Source organism: Dipodomys merriami, unplaced genomic scaffold (assembly GCF_024711535.1).
Source record: "Dipodomys merriami isolate MVZ:Mamm:240054 unplaced genomic scaffold, mDipMer1.0.p SCAF_2, whole genome shotgun sequence".
Taxonomy (NCBI): domain Eukaryota; kingdom Metazoa; phylum Chordata; class Mammalia; order Rodentia; family Heteromyidae; genus Dipodomys; species Dipodomys merriami.
This window is the reverse complement of record NW_027203381.1, coordinates 31,157,870-31,176,303: the sequence shown is the minus strand read 5'-3', so window position 1 is coordinate 31,176,303 and position 18,434 is coordinate 31,157,870. Positions and strand designations below refer to the sequence as shown.

Below are 18,434 nucleotides of genomic sequence, written 5' to 3'. Positions count from 1 at the left end.
ATGGGCCTAGAGGAAATCAAAGTAAAGCTTAAGTAACTAATAATATTTTGCAACGGGCACAAACAGGTGGCAGGTGGGTAAACAAAAACAACAGAAATTCATCCTGAAATGAAATATTTTATGGTGGTACAAACTCAAATATGAGCTTATATAGAATGAAAAGATTCTCAACCTGATCTTTTCATTTCCTTTGTCTTCAGCTGTAGTAGATTATAAATTCAGAGTCTGGCTAAGATGGCACTCTACAGCTTGAGTAATACCTCCAGTCTTACTAACTGGCTACTTTTGGAGATAGAGTCTAGTGAAAACTTTTCTACTTGCACTGTCCTCAAATTTCAGTCTTATGGATCTTAGCCATAGGTATGCAACAAGATTTTGAAGCCCCTGCCCCAAACTCGAGGAGTTTTACTTATCAGGTCAGGCCACTTGGCCCTATATGCTTAGGAAAGAGATAAGGTGAAAGGAAAGAAAGAAGAGCTATCAATGACAGTTATGGGTAGGCAGAGCTTTACTACATTTTTCAGACAGCTTTAGGGGTACAGACATTTGTCTTAGGTTAGATAGCAAGGAGTGAGGAGAGTCTGCAAAGGTCACAGGTATGTCTTAGTTGATTATTATCTCAGCCTCTCTCTCTCTGGAGGAGTTACAGCTTTACCATTGGAGCAGAACAGGAACTAGTTGGGAACAATTGTCAAATCTGATATTCATTTTTTAATTGCATTAAATAAAATACTTCATTTGTTAATAATTTTAAAGACAGAAATTGCTACTTGATGCACCTAACATTCCCATTAAGTCTGCTTTTTATTTTATATTTTCATTAGAAATTCTCACCAAACTATTATGTGTTTAAATATTATTTTTCTGAAGGAAGTTTTCATAAAACCTGCTAGCTTCAATACTGAAAGCTAAGATAAAATTAATGTCATGATAGAAATCCCCTCTCATATCTTAAACATGTGTAGAGATAGTATGTAAGTACTGAATACCATTTCTCCTAAAGAACACTCATATCCTTGAATTTACTTTCAGTTTAGAGCATGCCATAGCGCTACCATTCAAGTCAAAATCAATCTGGAAACATATACAACATTTATCAAACAACATGCCCAATTTAATTGGTTGAGGAACAATTTCACTTCCCATGTTGACAAACAAATCAACCTCATGCAAAACTTAAGACATTAAATCCTGAATTTATTTATTGGCAAATAATTACGATTTGGAGGTAAGAAATGCGGGCAAATGAGAAGTTTTCTCAACATGACTATGTGGCATCAGGGAAGAAGGATGTTCCAAGGAGAGAAAGGAAGAGCATCAGGCATCAAGAAAGTGGTGATGAGAGACAGTGGTCTATAACTGTTCAACTTATTTTGTCCTATTTGTACAGAGCTAATGCACTGTGTTTAATACGTAAGGTTTTATCTACATGGGTTTGAAACCAGTGAGGTCTTCTCTAAACAATGAAACAAGAGGCAAGACACATGCTCAGTTAAAGAGCCTAGAGAACCACTGGCCTCACCTCTTGCAGATGTGTAAACTTCAAGGGGCATGGCACAAATCTGAGGCAACGCTGTGGAGGAAGAGGGTGCCAGCTTTTGGGAAAGCTATGGCATAGCTGGTAAGCAAGTTTTGCTTGGTTTCATTTGGCTCCAGATGTTTAAGGAAGTTTCTTTTAGGCTGAACATTCAGATAATATAGCAAAAACCTCAATGGCTATACATGAGGGAACTGGGGGTTCCACTTGGAACTGAATCTGAATGCCAGTTCAGGTGATTACTAGCTGAGTGATTTAATGACTTGACATTTCTTGTAAATAAAGGTAAAGTTGGACTCATATAAAGACAATATAAAAATAGATTATTGAATGCCTTGAAAATAGCAAATGTTTGGAACATCATAGCTGCTTTTTTAGGTGACTAGGAAGCCTTTGGTATATCTGGAAAAGAAAACTATGACTTCAATCCTCACTAAATTTTAATTCAACGAGTATCTATTGAGTACCTACTGTGTACATGGCAAGGAGCTGTGGACTAGATGTAACACTAAACCAGTCAGCCCCAGTACTGGTCTTTGAGCTTCCTATTTATTCATTTGGCCCTATATATTTCTATAAGAGAGGCTCTTTTCAGTTTTTCTGAAGACAAGGCATAAGATCATTTGTAAATTATTTTATCTCAGTGAATCTTTTAGCTGCCCATTATTCGAGATATTTAGCAGTTGCTCAACCAGTAGGAGCCCCTGGTAGGACTGCTGGAGGATACAGGCTATGATAATAGAATGTGCTCACAAGGCCCACTCCAGCCTGTGGCTTTGAATTATGTTAAGTCACTATTCCCTGTATATCAATTAAGTACAGTAAGGCATTCAATCATAATCTTAGGAAGTCTAGGAGAACAAAATATAGTAACTTCTGTCATGATTTCAACTAACAGCAGCTGTCATAAAGGTTTACTAAAAGAGCTATGACTACTTTCATTTTTTAGCAACATGGGTAATTGTTAACTAGACTAGGTAAGATATGTACATCATATTTCATTAATAAATATTCATTCTTTTCTGTTTCCTTAGAGTACTCTTCAAAATCCAGGAGCCTAACAGTCCTATAAACTGAAAAGTATTTTCCAAAGGACTATTATGATTTGGAGACAGCAATAGATGGGATAACAATAAGTAATACTGTGAAAATAATAATGGTTAAGACACCTTGAGGATATTGGATATGCTGGAGTTTATTCCCACACACTTCTTTATCTCTCTATTGCCATCTAAAATCATACAACTGACCATGATCTTAAGGGTTATATTGAAGCAGCTCCCAAAAGAGGCACCAATAATAAGTGGCCCTTAGGAAGTTCTCTGAGTTAGACCCAGTAGCCATGCTAAAAAAGAAAAATCACAAGTCCTTGCATGCTAAAAAAGAAAAATCACAAGTCCTTGCATAAACTCATCCGCCAGGCAGCCTAACTATTCATTGTTTAGAAATATCATCTTCATGAAAGATAGGGTAAAGTTTGTTTTCTTATATCATTCCTAAGCCATCTTTTGAAATTATTGGCAAAAGTATTTTCAAGACTGAATTCCCTTCAGGACAATGAAGGAAAATATGTTAATGACATGTTAAAACAAATGACATGTTAAAAACAAACGAACATAAAAACAGTGCGATGATAATGGTGATATTCTCCTTCAACGGACCTGTTAAGTATTTATTTAGAGCAAAATAACTCATTAAAAGTCAAATTGTCCTTATATGGACCAATTTACTTAGCTAATCATTTAATTAGGGTTGTGTCCCCAATAGGATGTAAATTCTATTTATTAGACAAGTTGGCTTATGGAAATTACTAGTTAGCATTATTGTCTCTGGAAAAGAACAAACAGATAGGGGGAACGTCCACTTAATAAGGTCATTTCACCCTTTTGGCATGAGACTGTCAAAAATGTCTAGTTTAGCAAATTATACATTTGAAGGAAAACTGAAAACTCTACTAGTTATCAAAGAATTCAGAAAAATTCCCCATGATTGTTAAACAAGACATCACTGGGCTGTAGAGAATTTACAAAACTGTTCACATTTTTTAATAGGCCCTTACTTGTTTCAAATAATTCTGTATTTTTGACTCCACTTCTTCAATGTGTGAAATCGTTTTGGTGACACATGGTGCTGGTATGTTCACTTGAGAGCAGCTGTGGCGGCGACTGGGGTAGCCAAAGAAGATGCCTTTGCTCACCTCTGAAGGTATAATAGACCGAGAAAGTATCAGCATTTACGTACAGAGCTATATACCTTAATGATTTTAATATGTGAAAAGAAATATTCTGCTTTATTAGTATGAATAGTCTTAAATTTGTTTGATCAATAGGTCATAAAATTACAGAATACTAACTACTTAGCAGACTGAGATGAGGATCGCAGTTTGAAGCCAGCTGAGCAGGAAAGACTCTTCTTTCCAATTAACCACCTAAAAGCCAGAAGTGGAGCTGTGGTACAAGTGGTAGAGTACTAAGCTTGAGCAAAAAAAGCTAAGGGACAGTACCCAGGTCCTGAGTTCAAGATTCTAATACCAGCGTGCGCACGCGCGCGCGCGCGCGCGCGCACACACACACACACACACACACACACACAAATTCTAGAGTAAAATTTCAAAAAAGCTAAAAACCTAAAATAAACATTGAAGATGACTTAATAATATACCAAATAAAATTGAACTCAGAAAACCCAAATAAAGCATTCAAAAAGATTTCAAAATTCAACATGTTTCCTAGGGTTATGAATGAACACTGAAAAAAGAACATTTTTAAAGTGACAGACAGTATTTAATTCATTTTTAAGGTAAATCTTTAATCCTAAAAAAAGTGATTCCAAAGCATATTTTAAATATGTCCTTCAAAGAGATCACACATCGTCCAGTATAAATAGCATTCAACCACTCATGCATTGAAAAAGTTCTTCCTTCAATCCAGAATGGGTTTCTCCTGCTGAAAAAAAATAAAATAAATAAAGGCAAGTAAGTCTCCTTCATCCTCATAATAACCTCATTTTCTATCTTCCATTTCTGAAAATTGGAGTCTCATGCGAAGCGTGATTGATGTTCTCACTACAGCATTCAAGCTACATTCATCATAAAATCCACTCAGTCCGATGTGCCTCAGTGACTCTAATCCTGGCATGTCCTGAATTGGTTGAAGGTTGCAGAAGCAGAGCAAAGTTGTTCATGAAACTCCACCAAAGTGCTTACTCTCAATCCTTTTGACTCCCAAGACTCTACAGGGCTGGATCATAACGGCAATCACTGATCTTAAACGGGAGACACAAAATATCTCAGTGTGTCAATGAGAACAACATAGTTTCCTCATTTCATTTGACCTCAGAGTACAGAGAAATGACTTTCTTCTTGTTTCAATGTTAGGCCACGGAGACAAGAAGCATCCTCAAGATCATTTCAATTGCATTCTTTTACATGTCTTTTAAATGTTATCTTATAGAAAGTATCCTCCTCCACAGCTACAGTCTTTATGAAAATAAGATATGTGTATCATTTATGAATAAACGTTCATTCTACCAAATATTCTTTGGTTATATAAGTATACCATTGACCAATGATTTCATGATACTGATTTTTATTTTCTTGATTAATATAAATCAGAAGTAGGCTAAGCTAAGTACATTGTTCTCACTCATTTCCCTCCATCCTTCCTTCCTTCCTTCCTTCCTTCCTTCCTTCCTTCCTTCCTTCCTTCCTTCCTTCCTCCCTCCCTCCCTCCCTCCCTCCCTTCCTTCCTCCCTCCCTTTCTTCCTTCCTTTCTTTTTCCTCCCTCCCTCATTCCTTCATTCTTTCCCTTTTTTTCCTGAAACTAGGGCTTGAACTCAGGACGTCAAGCTTTCACTCGGCTTTTTTGCTCAAGGCTTTCTTTCATTCTACCACTTGAGATGCAGCTCCGTTTCTCACTTTTTGCTGACAAATCAGATAAGAGTCTCATGGACTTTTCTGCCCAGGATGCACCCTCATATTTCAGCATTCTGAGTAAGCTAAGGTTATAGGCACGAACCACTGACACCTGGCTGCTTTGTTTTGTTTTCTTTCCTTCCTTTTTTGTCTTTTTTTTGGGGGGGGGGGGTGGAGCTCTTGCTATGTGGACCATGCTGGCTCTGAACTTACTATGTAGCTCAAAGTTAAGCACATTTGATGTTATGTTTTTACATAACCCTCATAACAATCTTAGGAATGAGATTTATAGATGAAGAAATCAAGTCTTAGATAAGGCATATAATGTTCATGTCCACAGAGCTCTATCTCCCCGGTTATGAAGTGTAATCTTTACTATGAAGATTGTTTTACTATTTTTAAAGAACAGAAATATAAAGAGAAGCTGTCTTAAAATATATTACATAACACTCCCCTGCTGCTTATTTTTGAATATTTGATAAAACAGTATCACTACTGATCTGATATTCAAATGTGTTTTAGTTTGCATTGATCATATCCTAAAATCAGATATATGTTAAGAATATAATGTGTTATGTAATCTACCTTTCCTCTTTAATTCACCCACATATATTTTTTAATCAATAATAGTCAAAAGGACCAAAGAACAAGCTAGTTAAAAAAATTACAAATTGATCTCTCATTCAAACATGTTGAAAGAACTTTCCCACAGGCAAGGTTTTGAGAAGGTTTCAATGCACATTTCACAAACAGGCAGATACTGTTATAATCCAAGTATTTATTCTGCTTCATTAAAATGTAGGGGAAAACAAATTTAGCATAGTATTGTCTCATTTTATCTTTTTCTTGACTATAATTTCAGCTTTAATCTGTGAATAATTGATTTCCATAGCACCTCTATGGTTTAGGATTAAGATTTTATGAATAGCGAAGTAGGGGGAACAAAATAATATGAAATTAAAACTGCACAAAAAATCTGTTCTGACATGACATTTACTAAAGGACAAGACAGAACAAGATCTTCTGAGTTGTTACTGCTGTTTGTATTCTAGTGCAAGCACAGCATAACTTAAAGTTTTAATTTCTTTTCCAGTTTTCACAGATTTAAGGTGTCAGTATGGTATCACAAGGTCACTGCACTATATGTCCATGCTTTTTTGTTGTTTTTAACTGATAAACAGCTATGCATCTTTAATTAACACTTATTCAGTGTTTAGAAATCACATTTCCCAGCTGATAAATGAATGGGTTGGTAGGATGTTGTATAAGATATTTTTGATGTAATGAATTAAGTTTTATTTGAACATAGATTTATGAAGCTCCTTATGATGTGCCCTGTTCACAAATGGTCAGAGGTTTTGAGAATTAAGCTTAGGCAGTATTTTAACTGTCCTTCAATATGTCCTTGAGTCCAGCTTCCTGTCTAAGAATCACTGAACAAAAACTGAGATCCTCCTGGCTCTAAGCCAGAGATGAGTTTTTGTTGAGACTGAAACATGAAACTTTCTTTTGAGAAAATAGCATGGCACAGTTGATTATACGAGATAATGAAACAGAAATATAGTTTATAAATTTAACTCACTTTGCTCAATGAATTTCTTATATAATTCATTCACTGAGTCCCAGTAATTTAACATCTTATCACTACTTTTCTTCCCTTCATAATGTATATTGTTTTTGTATACATCACACCATTTATTTTATTATTCTTCACCATCGTGTTCTTAGAAACAATATGTTTCACCAAGTTGAGAACCTTGATTTTCTTTCAAATTGAAAAATAGTGGTCTTGGTTCTAGAAATAATGTATTCTCCATTCGAAGCCTCTGTTGTGATGCACAGAACGTATTTTGGTTTTTTTTTTTAATGGAAACAAAGATCACTTCATTTTAATAGGGGCTGGATTAAATCTCTCTCAGTGCTCTTGGAATAATTGTATTTTCACCTAATCTTACATTGTTGAGGTCAGTTATCACTGAACATTCAGAACAATATGAACAAAAACTAAAGAGGACTAACTCTCTACCCATATCTCTTTTGTAGACAGTAATGGCCATACTGCTTAATAAGATTTATGAATGAAGTTTCCATAAAGTGGGGAGAATACATGCCAGAAAACATGAGGAGAGAAACTGAGGAAATTATTCATAAAACTTTCCATCTCTACACATAGTTGCCCTCTTTAATGTCTGTAAAATGTCATTGGAAAATAAACAGGGGATCGGATCAGTGCAAAACAGCACTGAGTGGTGGAAACATCTGGAATTCTCAGAGCAGGAACTAAAGAAAGCAAAGAAGAGGAAGGAAGGGTCCAAAAACCAAGATGGAGTACAATCTGATGTGAGATTTTAAAAAATTTTTGAGAAATGACTTGTATCTAGAAAATGTAGAGAAAACATATAACTTACTATTCAAAAAATGGGCATCAGCCATGAACTCTCCGTATATAACAATGTACAAATGCAAATGAAACGTCTCTAGTCATCACTAACCATGAAAAAAATGTAAATTCAATCAACAGTACAATAACACTTCCTACCCTCTATAATGTCTACAATTTGGGAGACTGTCAGGCTGCATATTAGTGAGAGTGGAAAATGGATGGGCCTGATGCCGACTTTTTTGGAAAATGGGGTGATAGCTTCTTATAAAAGTTATATACACACTTAGCATGGCTGAACATTCCAATTCTATGCATTTACCCAGAATAAGAAAAATATATCTGTAAAGACTGTTCATAATAGTTCTACTAAAAATAGTTCCAAATCACAAAACCCAAAATTTCTGCTAATGGCTAAATAGAAAAGGAAATGGCAGAATATTCATACAAGGAAATTTTAGTGTGCAATAAAAAATGAGCAAAGTTCTGACATAGGCAACATCAATACAGCTCATAGACATCTCCTAATTCTTGAAAAGAAATTAAACACAAAAATACAAATGCAGTAATTATATTTGTTATTTTCTTTGTGTGTGCTGATTCCGGGGCTTGAACTACAGGCCTGCGTACTGTCCTTGAGCTTTTTTACTCAGAGCAATGGCTCTCCCACAGCTCCACATCTGGCTCTTCGGTAGTTCATTGGAGCCAAGAGACATATAGACTTTTCAAATCTCAGTTTCTGAGTAGCGAGGCTTACAGACATGAACCACCAGAATCAGAAAATCTCAGTTCTCAGATCTCAGTTCCTGAGTAGCTAGGATTACGAACATGAGCCACCAGAATCAGAAACTCATATTTATTTTAAACTTTAGCCCTTTGAGCTTTAGTTTGTTTTTCAGACAGGTCTTGAACTTTTGCTTGGGCTATTCTTAGACTGTTATCCTCTTACCCCCACCTCCTGAATATCTTGGGCCACAGGGGTGCATTGCCATTTCTTTCCTTTTTTTGAGTGATAGAGTTTCAATCATTTTTTTCCAGGACTGATCTGAAGGGTCAGGATCTTATCTCTGCCTACCAAGTAACAGGGATTGTAGGTTTGATCCACCTTGCCAACATCCTGCTTCTCATTTCGTTCCTGCTATAAAAGTCTGAAATAGTTATATCATCTTTGAAGTTTCCATTTTTCATTCAAGTCTCAATCTACATTCCCCATAGAGACTAGGAAGGCAACAAACCTTATTTCTTTTGTAATATTTACCTATTGATCTTAAAAAGCCTACTGATTTCCTTTTATTATTTCTCTTTCTCTTTCATATCTATTGATCCTTCATAGATTAGGTCCTCTCACTACAAGTTGGAACTGTTTCCATATATCATCTTTTTTGTTTATTTGGTTTGTTTTTTTGTTTTTTTTTTGTTTGTTTTTCTGGTCATGGGGCTTGAACTCTGGGCCTGGGCTGTCGCTCAGCTCTTCAGCTCAAGGCTAGCGCTCTACCACTTGAGCCACAGCACCACTTCCTCCATATATCATCTTGTAGTCAAATAATTCTGCATATACACTCAGAGTTTGTGAGCCAAGGATTTAATCCTATAACATTGCTACATAAATATATTTAGGGCTAGAGCTAGGAAATACGAAAATAAGATTTACACTTTTGATCACAAAATTCAAGATATTATTTGTAGATTTGTTAACCAAGTCTGCCCATTTCTGAAACCCTCATGTGCCTTCCCCCAAGCAATGTATCATTTTCTTGTTCTGTTACTTTTCCTATTCTTTGCACAAATCAAGACCTCACTTTCCTTTCACATATAAATTCATGCTTTAAGATTCAGTTAAAACCTCTTTTCATCCATTAACCCTTTTCTTTATGCCTGGAGGCTATACAAATGGATCTTCCTTAAACCACTGAACATATTTCTTGTCCGAGGTATTTATTTGGCAAGGATGATCTTTGTCTTTCTGACTGTCATCTATCTAACCATTATTTTCTGTTAAACTATAAATTGTGATACATTTTTTAATTTGTCCTGCAAGATTATATACTTTTTCAGTACATTTGTACTATAAAATAGCACATGGCTATCGGTGTCTTGAATATTAATTGGTTCATAAATCATTCATTTGATATTTTAAAAACCTGGCCAAAACTAATTATGACCAGTATCTAACCACAGTCAATAAACTTTTAACCTAAGATCATAAAGTCCTATTCAAGCTTTCTCTTCACAGAAATATATGGTAATGTTAACATATTCCAATTTATTCTAATAAACTAAAATTCACAAGTAGAAAATTTTCACAATTATAGTTCACCTTTTGCATAGAGTGTTCCAATAGAATGAACTGAGAAAAACAAACTGTGAATTCCTATAGATTAAATGTATGCATTTCTTGATTTTTTTTCCACCTACAAGGTTAAAAACACTTGCAGAAATGGTGTTTTAAAGAGTCTCATTAAAGGATTTGGACTATTTAACTCTAATAAATTTTCTTTTAGTCCTTTGTTCTCCTAAGAGAAATCTGTGCAGTGAACTAGAAAGGTGTGGTAGCCAGTTCCTGTCAGTCCTGACATGGAAATCTAAAAATATATTTTTAAAAATTCATTTATTTCTGTAATTATATAACAAATGTAGCAAACCCCAAAATGGTTATGAACAACACATCACTGATAAAATATTATAGCACATTCTTAACATTATGTGTCATGTTTATTTTTATAATATATAGGATTTATTTCTTATTAAAATATTGACATAAGAAACTTGTGACTATAAACATAGTTTTGTTAGTTTACTACGTGATGCAAATTTAGTTCTTACCTTCAGTATTGGTTGTTTTAGTTTCAAGATTTTTAATTTTTGGGGTGGTACTAAGTAACATCCATCCATATTCTTAATAAAGAGAAAACACAAATACTTGAGTGTGCAGTTAAAACAGCCTTTTATACATAACCAACAGAGTGTATAAAGAAATTCTATAGAAAACATTCAACTCTTGTCACTGTGGCTTAATTAGTTGTAGTTAATAGTGAACACTATTTTTGTGTGTATAACAATATATAAATACCTAAATATACATAAATACATAAGTAAATATAAAAATATATATAATTAATATCGTATTAGGAAAATACATTATGATTCTGAACACAAAGATGAATTTAAAGAAATAATATTGAGACCAAATTTAAGTTACTTTTATGATATATAACTCAAAATAAGCAAAGGAGGCACGGAAGGCAAAGAATTGAAGAAACTACACACACACACACACACACATGCATATGAATTCCTCACAAATAAGGTTCAAAAGGTAAGAGGAGTTTTAGGAGAAATTTTATGAAGACAATCTACAGTAACAACAGAATTTTTTAAAACAAATGTAAAGTAGCTGTTGAATTAATCATGTCCAGGTGTAATTATTTGCCTTTATTATTCATTGGGTTTACTTGTAGATTTATAGGCATATTTTAATTATTACAAATGAGGGGTTAGGAGAGGATTACAAGGGCTCAATATCTATGTGCAGATGATCTTAAAACATGATACTTATTGAAATGAGCTTCAAGAAATGGAAGCAAGAGGGCTTTTTTATTTTACTGTTTGCAGCTCCTTTCTCTTTTTCTCTCTCTCATTTTTATTTGTTTTATTCCCTTTGTGGCTCTTTTATATTTCTGTACCTTTGTCTTGTTTAAGTAATTTGGGGAGGGGAAAGGGTAGCACAGAAATGGCGGGACAAAGAGTGCACTAATTCCACCTTGAAACCCAGTAGACACTATATTGGAAATGAACTGTACAATTTGGGGGGAAGGGGAAAAACTGGGAGAGAATGAGGGAGGGGGTGACATTATTAAAAAGGAAATGTACTCATTACCTGACTTGTGTAGCTGTAACCCCTTTGTACATCACCTTTACAGTAAAAATTTTTAAATGTATATATATATAATAGCTACATTCTTTACATACTTTCCTATATAATTAGACATATTATATATTGTATATTATATAAATGTAGAAATTATATAATATATATTAATTATATATAAAGTATGTATTATATAGCATATATTTCTATATAGATTATATTTAAAATATATTATACATGTATGTATGTATACACACACACACACACACATATGTAGTGGTTCTGAGGATTGGTTTTAAGGATTTGTGCTTGCTAGCCAGCTGCTCTACCATTTGAGCTATGCCTCCAATGTCACCAAATGACAAATGTAACTGAATAAATTTTTCATCATTTAAAATTAATAAAAATGAAAATACCATATAAGAGCTTTTAGATCTGTTCAAAAATGGTATAATATGCAAAATGTGAATGTTCAAATACAGATAAATAATAACATTTAAAATCTTGTTTGAACACATTAAAGATAAACACAAGAAAGAAATAATTTACAAAAATGTAAATGCGTATTTCTCAAACACCACAGACACATCCGGGTTATTCATAAACACTATCATGAGATAGTAAATGATATTGGAGTCAAATGCCTACTTCATGAACTGGTAAATATTTTACATTGTGATGATAGCTTCGGTGTCCTCCCTTGGTTTTCTACTTTACTGTCTCTGCTAATAACATGGTTCTCACATTTTCCAGTTTATTATTCCACTGGAGCTTTATTTTTTATTCAGACTTTCAGTAGACCTTCCTGAAACATGCTGAAGGCCACCAGACTTCGTAGGCAAAGAAATCAAATCAATACTCCAGGCAATATTGAGTAAAAGAAGATTTTCAATGATTTAAAATTCTAAAGCAAGTAGTACCAAGGAAATTTAGCAACCAGCACTCCCCCACCCCCATCCCTGCTATGGCTAATAACTCAGTGCAAGGATTCTGGGAACAAATTTGGCATTCTCTAACAAAGTCTACATTGTGAATGTCTTATATCAGTTCTGAGATTAAAATATATCTTAGAGAAATTCATTCAGGTAGAGATATAAAGATGTTTCCAGAAACATCATTTTTAAAAACTCCACACTATATATTAAGTATCCTTCAAAAGAAGAAAGTATTTTTTTAAAAAATGGAGCATCAATGTTGTCAGTGGTATTATTGTTTAAATATACAGAAAAATGAATGAAGCCAGGAACCAGTGGCTCATGCCTATAGTCCTAGATACTCAGGAGTCTGAGATCTGAGGATTGAGATTCAAAGCCAGCCTGGGCAGAAAAGTCCATGAGACTCTTATCTCCAATTAGCTACCAGAAAACTGGACGTGGCCTTGAGCTGAAGAGCTGAGGGACAGCACCCAGGCCCAGAGTTCAAGCCCCGAGACTGACAAAAAAAAAAAAAAGAAGAAAATTCACCAAATACAACACTGAACAAATTAAAACAATGTGGACATAGGTAATAAATAATAATAAAGGAAGGAAGCCTCACATATTTATTATTCCTAGGAGAACATGAAAAAACTAGAGTAAAACCTTCAGATATCTATTTATATGTAATACAAAAGCCCAGGGAAATTAGTCTACAAAGCTGGAGCTTCTGGACAGCCTGAAGTTTTGCTGAGGGGTGGGTAGGGGAAGGTAAGAAAAAAGAAATTACATATAGGATTTTGAGAGTATCTACTTTTCTACAAGCATTTGTTATCTCAAATGATAATAGAAACCAAACAAATCCCATACTAATAAACTATCAATAGAATTATTTTTAATTAAGCTACATCCATTGATAAGATATTAGAAAGATAATGATGGCAGCATTTTTTCACATTTGTCATTTCTCAAAGAAAGAGAATACAAGACAGAGATGGGAACTCTTAAGTGTAGTGCCATACCTGTCTGCACGAAACCTTTTGCATTCTTTCGGATAGCCTTCACTTCTTCACAGGTTTTACCTACAATAGCAAGATAAACATAGGAAGAAAATATGCATGAGAGGAAAGAGACAGGCTTAATGAAATAAGAAAGCACCAAGTGTATCTCTTAAAGGGTACTTGCCAAATAAAGGAAACTGGAAATTATTGTAGGAGACATTACACCTTACCAATGTATTAATAATATTGATAGAAGTATTCTCTCTTGTTCCTTTGTTCAATGCTTACAGGAGAACTTTTTTTTTTTTTTTTTTTTTTTGGTCATGGGGCTTGAACTCTGGGCCTGGGCGCTGTCCCTCAGCTCTTCAGCTCAAGGCGAGCACTCTACCACTTGAGCTACAGCACCACTTCCAATTTTCTGGTGGTTTATTGGAGATAGGAGTCTCACGGTCTCTCCTGCCCAGGCTGGCTTTGAACCGAGATCCTCAGATCTCAGCCTCCTGAGTAGCTAGGATTACAGGTGTGAGCCACCAGCGCCCGGCTACAGGAGAACTTTTATAAAGATTCCTCTGATTGTCAAGGCTATAGTATACATCAAACTTATCAAATCCAATAGCATTATAAGATTAGTGTTGTGAAATGTTGGTGGGGATGTGGGGGAAAAGGAACTGGACTGCTGTTGGGAAGAATGTAAACTAGTACAGCCACTCAGGAGATCAGTCTAGATGTTCCTCAAAGAATTAAGCATAGATCTTCCCTACAACCCAGGCATACAACTCTGGGCATCTACCCTGAATATCATGAGCCTGGATGTGATAAAGACATCTACTCATCCATGTTTATAGATGTACTATTCACAATAGCTAAGCTATGGAAACAGCCCAGATTCCCCACAATAGGTGAGTGGATCCAAAAAAATGTGGTTACCTATATAGAATGGAATTTTACAAAGACATTAGCAAAAAATTAAATAATGTCATTTGCAGGAAGTGGATGGAACTAAAACAAAGTGAGGAAGCCAAGCTCAGAGAGATGCACAGAGATGTTCTCTCTGATATGCAGAAATTAGATCTAAATAACACTGGGTACAATAACTATACAGGATTCTATACACCCACACACAATGAGACAAAAAGAGTATACACCTAGGAGAGAAACACAAAGGCACAATGCTTGAGTGCCTCAATATACCTATATAAAATAACATACATCTCGAAATGAACTCCGAGATATGGAAACAAGAGACATCTTTTTTTATTTCTATTTATTTTTTCTTTTTTTTTGATAATTCTGTCTCCTTTTCCTTATGTATGGTGTATTCAAGTGCATTTCTTCAGAAGGGTGTGGGGAGGGAAAAAGGATGAAAAAATGCAGCAATGGAACTCAGTGGACACTGATGAAAGTGAACTATACAACTCATGGGTGGAGATGGGAGGGAAGGACTGGGAGAGAGTGGGGGAACAGAAGACACTGTACCTGACTCATGTAATTATAACCCCTCTATATATCACCTTTATAAGAGCAATAATGTAAACTAATAAAAATTGTGTTGTGATAGCATGCCAGAATTACAGTGTTGGAAGAACAAATATGATACTTGAAGAGAAAATTAAAATTATTTACACATAGTATAACTGCATCTCTAGAAAAATCCCAAGTAATCAAAGTGATTAGAAAGAGCTTACAAAAGATGTTGAATGAGCTTGCTTAAAATGAACAAATAGCTCTGCTACCAACAGTGGAATAAAAATATTCCAAAATAACATAATGTTATGACCCCAAAGTGCCAACTCTATGGAAACAATATTTAATATTTATAACTAAGGTTTTAAAAATGTTTATATAAAGGTGCAAAATATTAACGGGATATAAAGATGGTTAAACAAATACATTAAACATGATACTCTTGTACATGAGGAAATTATAAAAAGTTATAGTAGATCTAATTTTTCCTACTTAATAACATAAAATGTTAGTAGTATTTCATGTAGAATTGAATAATTTAGCATTTTAAGGTGAGAATAAAATTATAGCAAGTCTGAAAATTGCAGCAAATACATGCATGTATACATTTGTAGAAGTGAGGTGGCCAAAGTCATTTGAATATATGAATGTCATTGTTCTCAATATTATGAAGAAATCATACAGGAGACCAAACCAGTAGCTAGAGACAAAAGTATAAATTAATGAAGAGAGAACAAGAGTTCTCTTTCAATACAAGAGCCAATCATTTCAATAAATGAATAGTAAAACAAATTGCAAGGCAATGTGTCAGTAAACAATGTTAGAAATATTTTAAATTTTGCAAAGAAGCCTTTAAATATCAATTTATATGCAAACTACCAAATCATACTAGAGGATAGAAAGTTGTCTAAAAAAGAAATGAATACATGAAATAAATGCAATTCAACTTCCATCATGCATTTTCTTTATCACCAGCATCAGCATCAATTATGGTATTTCTTTCAGTGCATACATTTCATAAAGGCAAGTTTCCATTTAATAGCCATTGTATATTTAGTACCTATCAATGTACTCCAGGCATAAATAGCACAGTGAGTATCGACTCAATGAATGAAAGAAAGAAATTGAAGGAGAGAATCTTACCAGTGAACCAATAACCCCACTAAGGATAATTAGTTTCCACATAGAAGTGAATGGTATCGGACACTTAAAAACATTGATTTGAATGAAATACTGCTCAGTAAGTATCTGGTATTGCTATGCAATACCATATAATACTATGCATGTCAAGTTACCACAGCAAGGCCTCAACAAAACTCTCTTTTCAATAAATTAATATACCAAAATGAATCTCTGATAGATTACCAGAATTTGAAAATCTTCATATATTCTAAAACCGTAACACTCATCAGGAAATAGAACATTTGACCTTACATATTTAAATGATTTGATGCTATCTGAAAAGGACGATTTTTCCATCCTCAAATTAAGCAAATATTCAGAAAGCAAGCTTGCATAGTTGCATTTGCTAAATAGGAAATACAAAGGAGCAATATATGAAGGCTTCTGTTTCCATTTCTGTAAGCTAAACACTTCAAAGATGATCAGTCATCAACAGGAAGTTTGAATAAGAGAAAATGAAATATTAAATAAACATGAGAAAATTAAGACAGGTTAAAAATACATAGACATGAATGTAGACATATAGTACATTATATATGACTATGTATGTATATATATAGTTTTATTTTAATATGGTTTTTATTGTAAAAATACTGTACAGAGGGATTACAGTTACATGAGCAAGGTAATGAGTACATTTCCTATCAAGCACTGTTACGTTCTTCTTTGCTTTTACCCTACCATCCTTTCCCTCCCACCTCCACAACTACACTATCTGTCCCTCCCCCTACCTAAATTGTAAAGTTCATTTTTCAACATAGTGTCTTGTACAATGGGTCAACCAGTATCCCTATTTAAGCATTTTGTTTTTTTCCATTCCCCTCCCCAAATTAGAGAATTGTATATACAAGATGCAGGGCATCGGCATCAAATTCAGTGAAAACAGGGGTTACACCATGGGGGAAGAACATACAAAGAAACAACAAAAAAAACGACCACATAGCACATTATAAATACATTAGAAACTATGGAAAGAAAGAAAAAAACACTTGTGTCCCTATCTTGGGGTTCATTTCACTTAACATCATCTTATCTGGTCATATGTACATAGCTTTTGACCTTTACTACTTGTCCCAGACATATACTAGTTATTGTAAATAGGGGAAACCATGGGACCTATGTTTCTTTGGGCCTGGCTTACTTCACTTAATATAATTTTTTCCAAGTCTTTCCATTTCCTGACAAATGAAGCAATGTCATTCTTTCTGATGGAGACATAGAATTCCATTGTGTGTGTGTGTGTGTGTGTGTGTGTGTGTGTGTGTGTGTGTGTGTGTGTGTGTGTGTGTGTGGTATCACATTTTCTTGATGCATTCATCTACTGATGGGCATCTGGGTTGTTTCCATATCTTAGCTATGGTGAATAATGCTATAACAAACACAGTTGTGCTGGTAGCTTTAGTATGGTATTGTTTGTGATCATTTGGTTGAATGCCTGGGTCATAGGAGAGCTCTATGTGGAGTCTTTTGAGGAACTTCCATACTGCTTTTCAAAGTGGTTGAACAAGTCAAGGCTATTTACACATTCAATGTGATACCTACCCATATTCCAACCTCATTCTTCAATGAAATAGAAGCAGCAATCCAAAAATTCATATGGATCAATAAAAGACCCTGAATAGCAAAAACGATCCTTAACAGAAAGAATGGTGCTGGAGGAAAATCAGTACCAAGGTTCAAACTACTACAAAGCCATAGTAATCAAAATAGCTTGGTATGGCACAAGAACAGATCTGAGGACCAATGGAATAGAATTGAAAACCCAGAAATGAACCCACAAACCTATAGCCACCTAATCTTCGATAAGGAAGCTAAAAAAAATAGAATAGAAGAAAGACAATCTCTTCATTAAATGGTGCTGGCAAAACTGGTTAATCACCTGTAGAAAACTAAAGCTAGATCCTTATATATCACCCTGCACCAGATTCAACTCTAAATGGATAAAAGACCTTGGAGTCAAAGAAGACACCCTGAAAACATTACAGGAAGGAATAGGAGAAACCCTAGGTGTCCTTGGCACAGACCAAAATTTTCTTAAGAGACTCAGAAGCACAAGAAATCAAAGAAAGGTTGGACAAATGGATTGCAGACCTTCTTCATGGCAAAGGACATAGCTAGCAAGATAATAGAAATCCCACGGATTGGGAGAAGATCTTCACTAGCCATACAATGCAC

The 18,434-nt window shown here is 34.6% G+C and overlaps 1 protein-coding gene across 5 annotated transcripts in view; it reads right to left on the bottom strand.

Moving 5' to 3' along the window:
• The window catches only part of Ccdc178 (coiled-coil domain containing 178), a 306,788-nt gene that overhangs the window by 244,041 nt on the left and 44,313 nt on the right, over window positions 1–18,434 (bottom strand). For all 5 annotated transcript variants that reach the window (XM_070029364.1, XM_070029363.1, XM_070029365.1 and 2 more), the window contains exons 3-5: window positions 13,635–13,694; window positions 10,654–10,725; window positions 3,597–3,736 (exon numbers count right to left, since the gene is read on the bottom strand). In XM_070029364.1, the coding sequence (XP_069885465.1) occupies window positions 3,597–3,736; window positions 10,654–10,725; window positions 13,635–13,694 (272 nt within the window). The remainder of the gene's footprint in view (window positions 1–3,596; window positions 3,737–10,653; window positions 10,726–13,634; window positions 13,695–18,434) is intronic.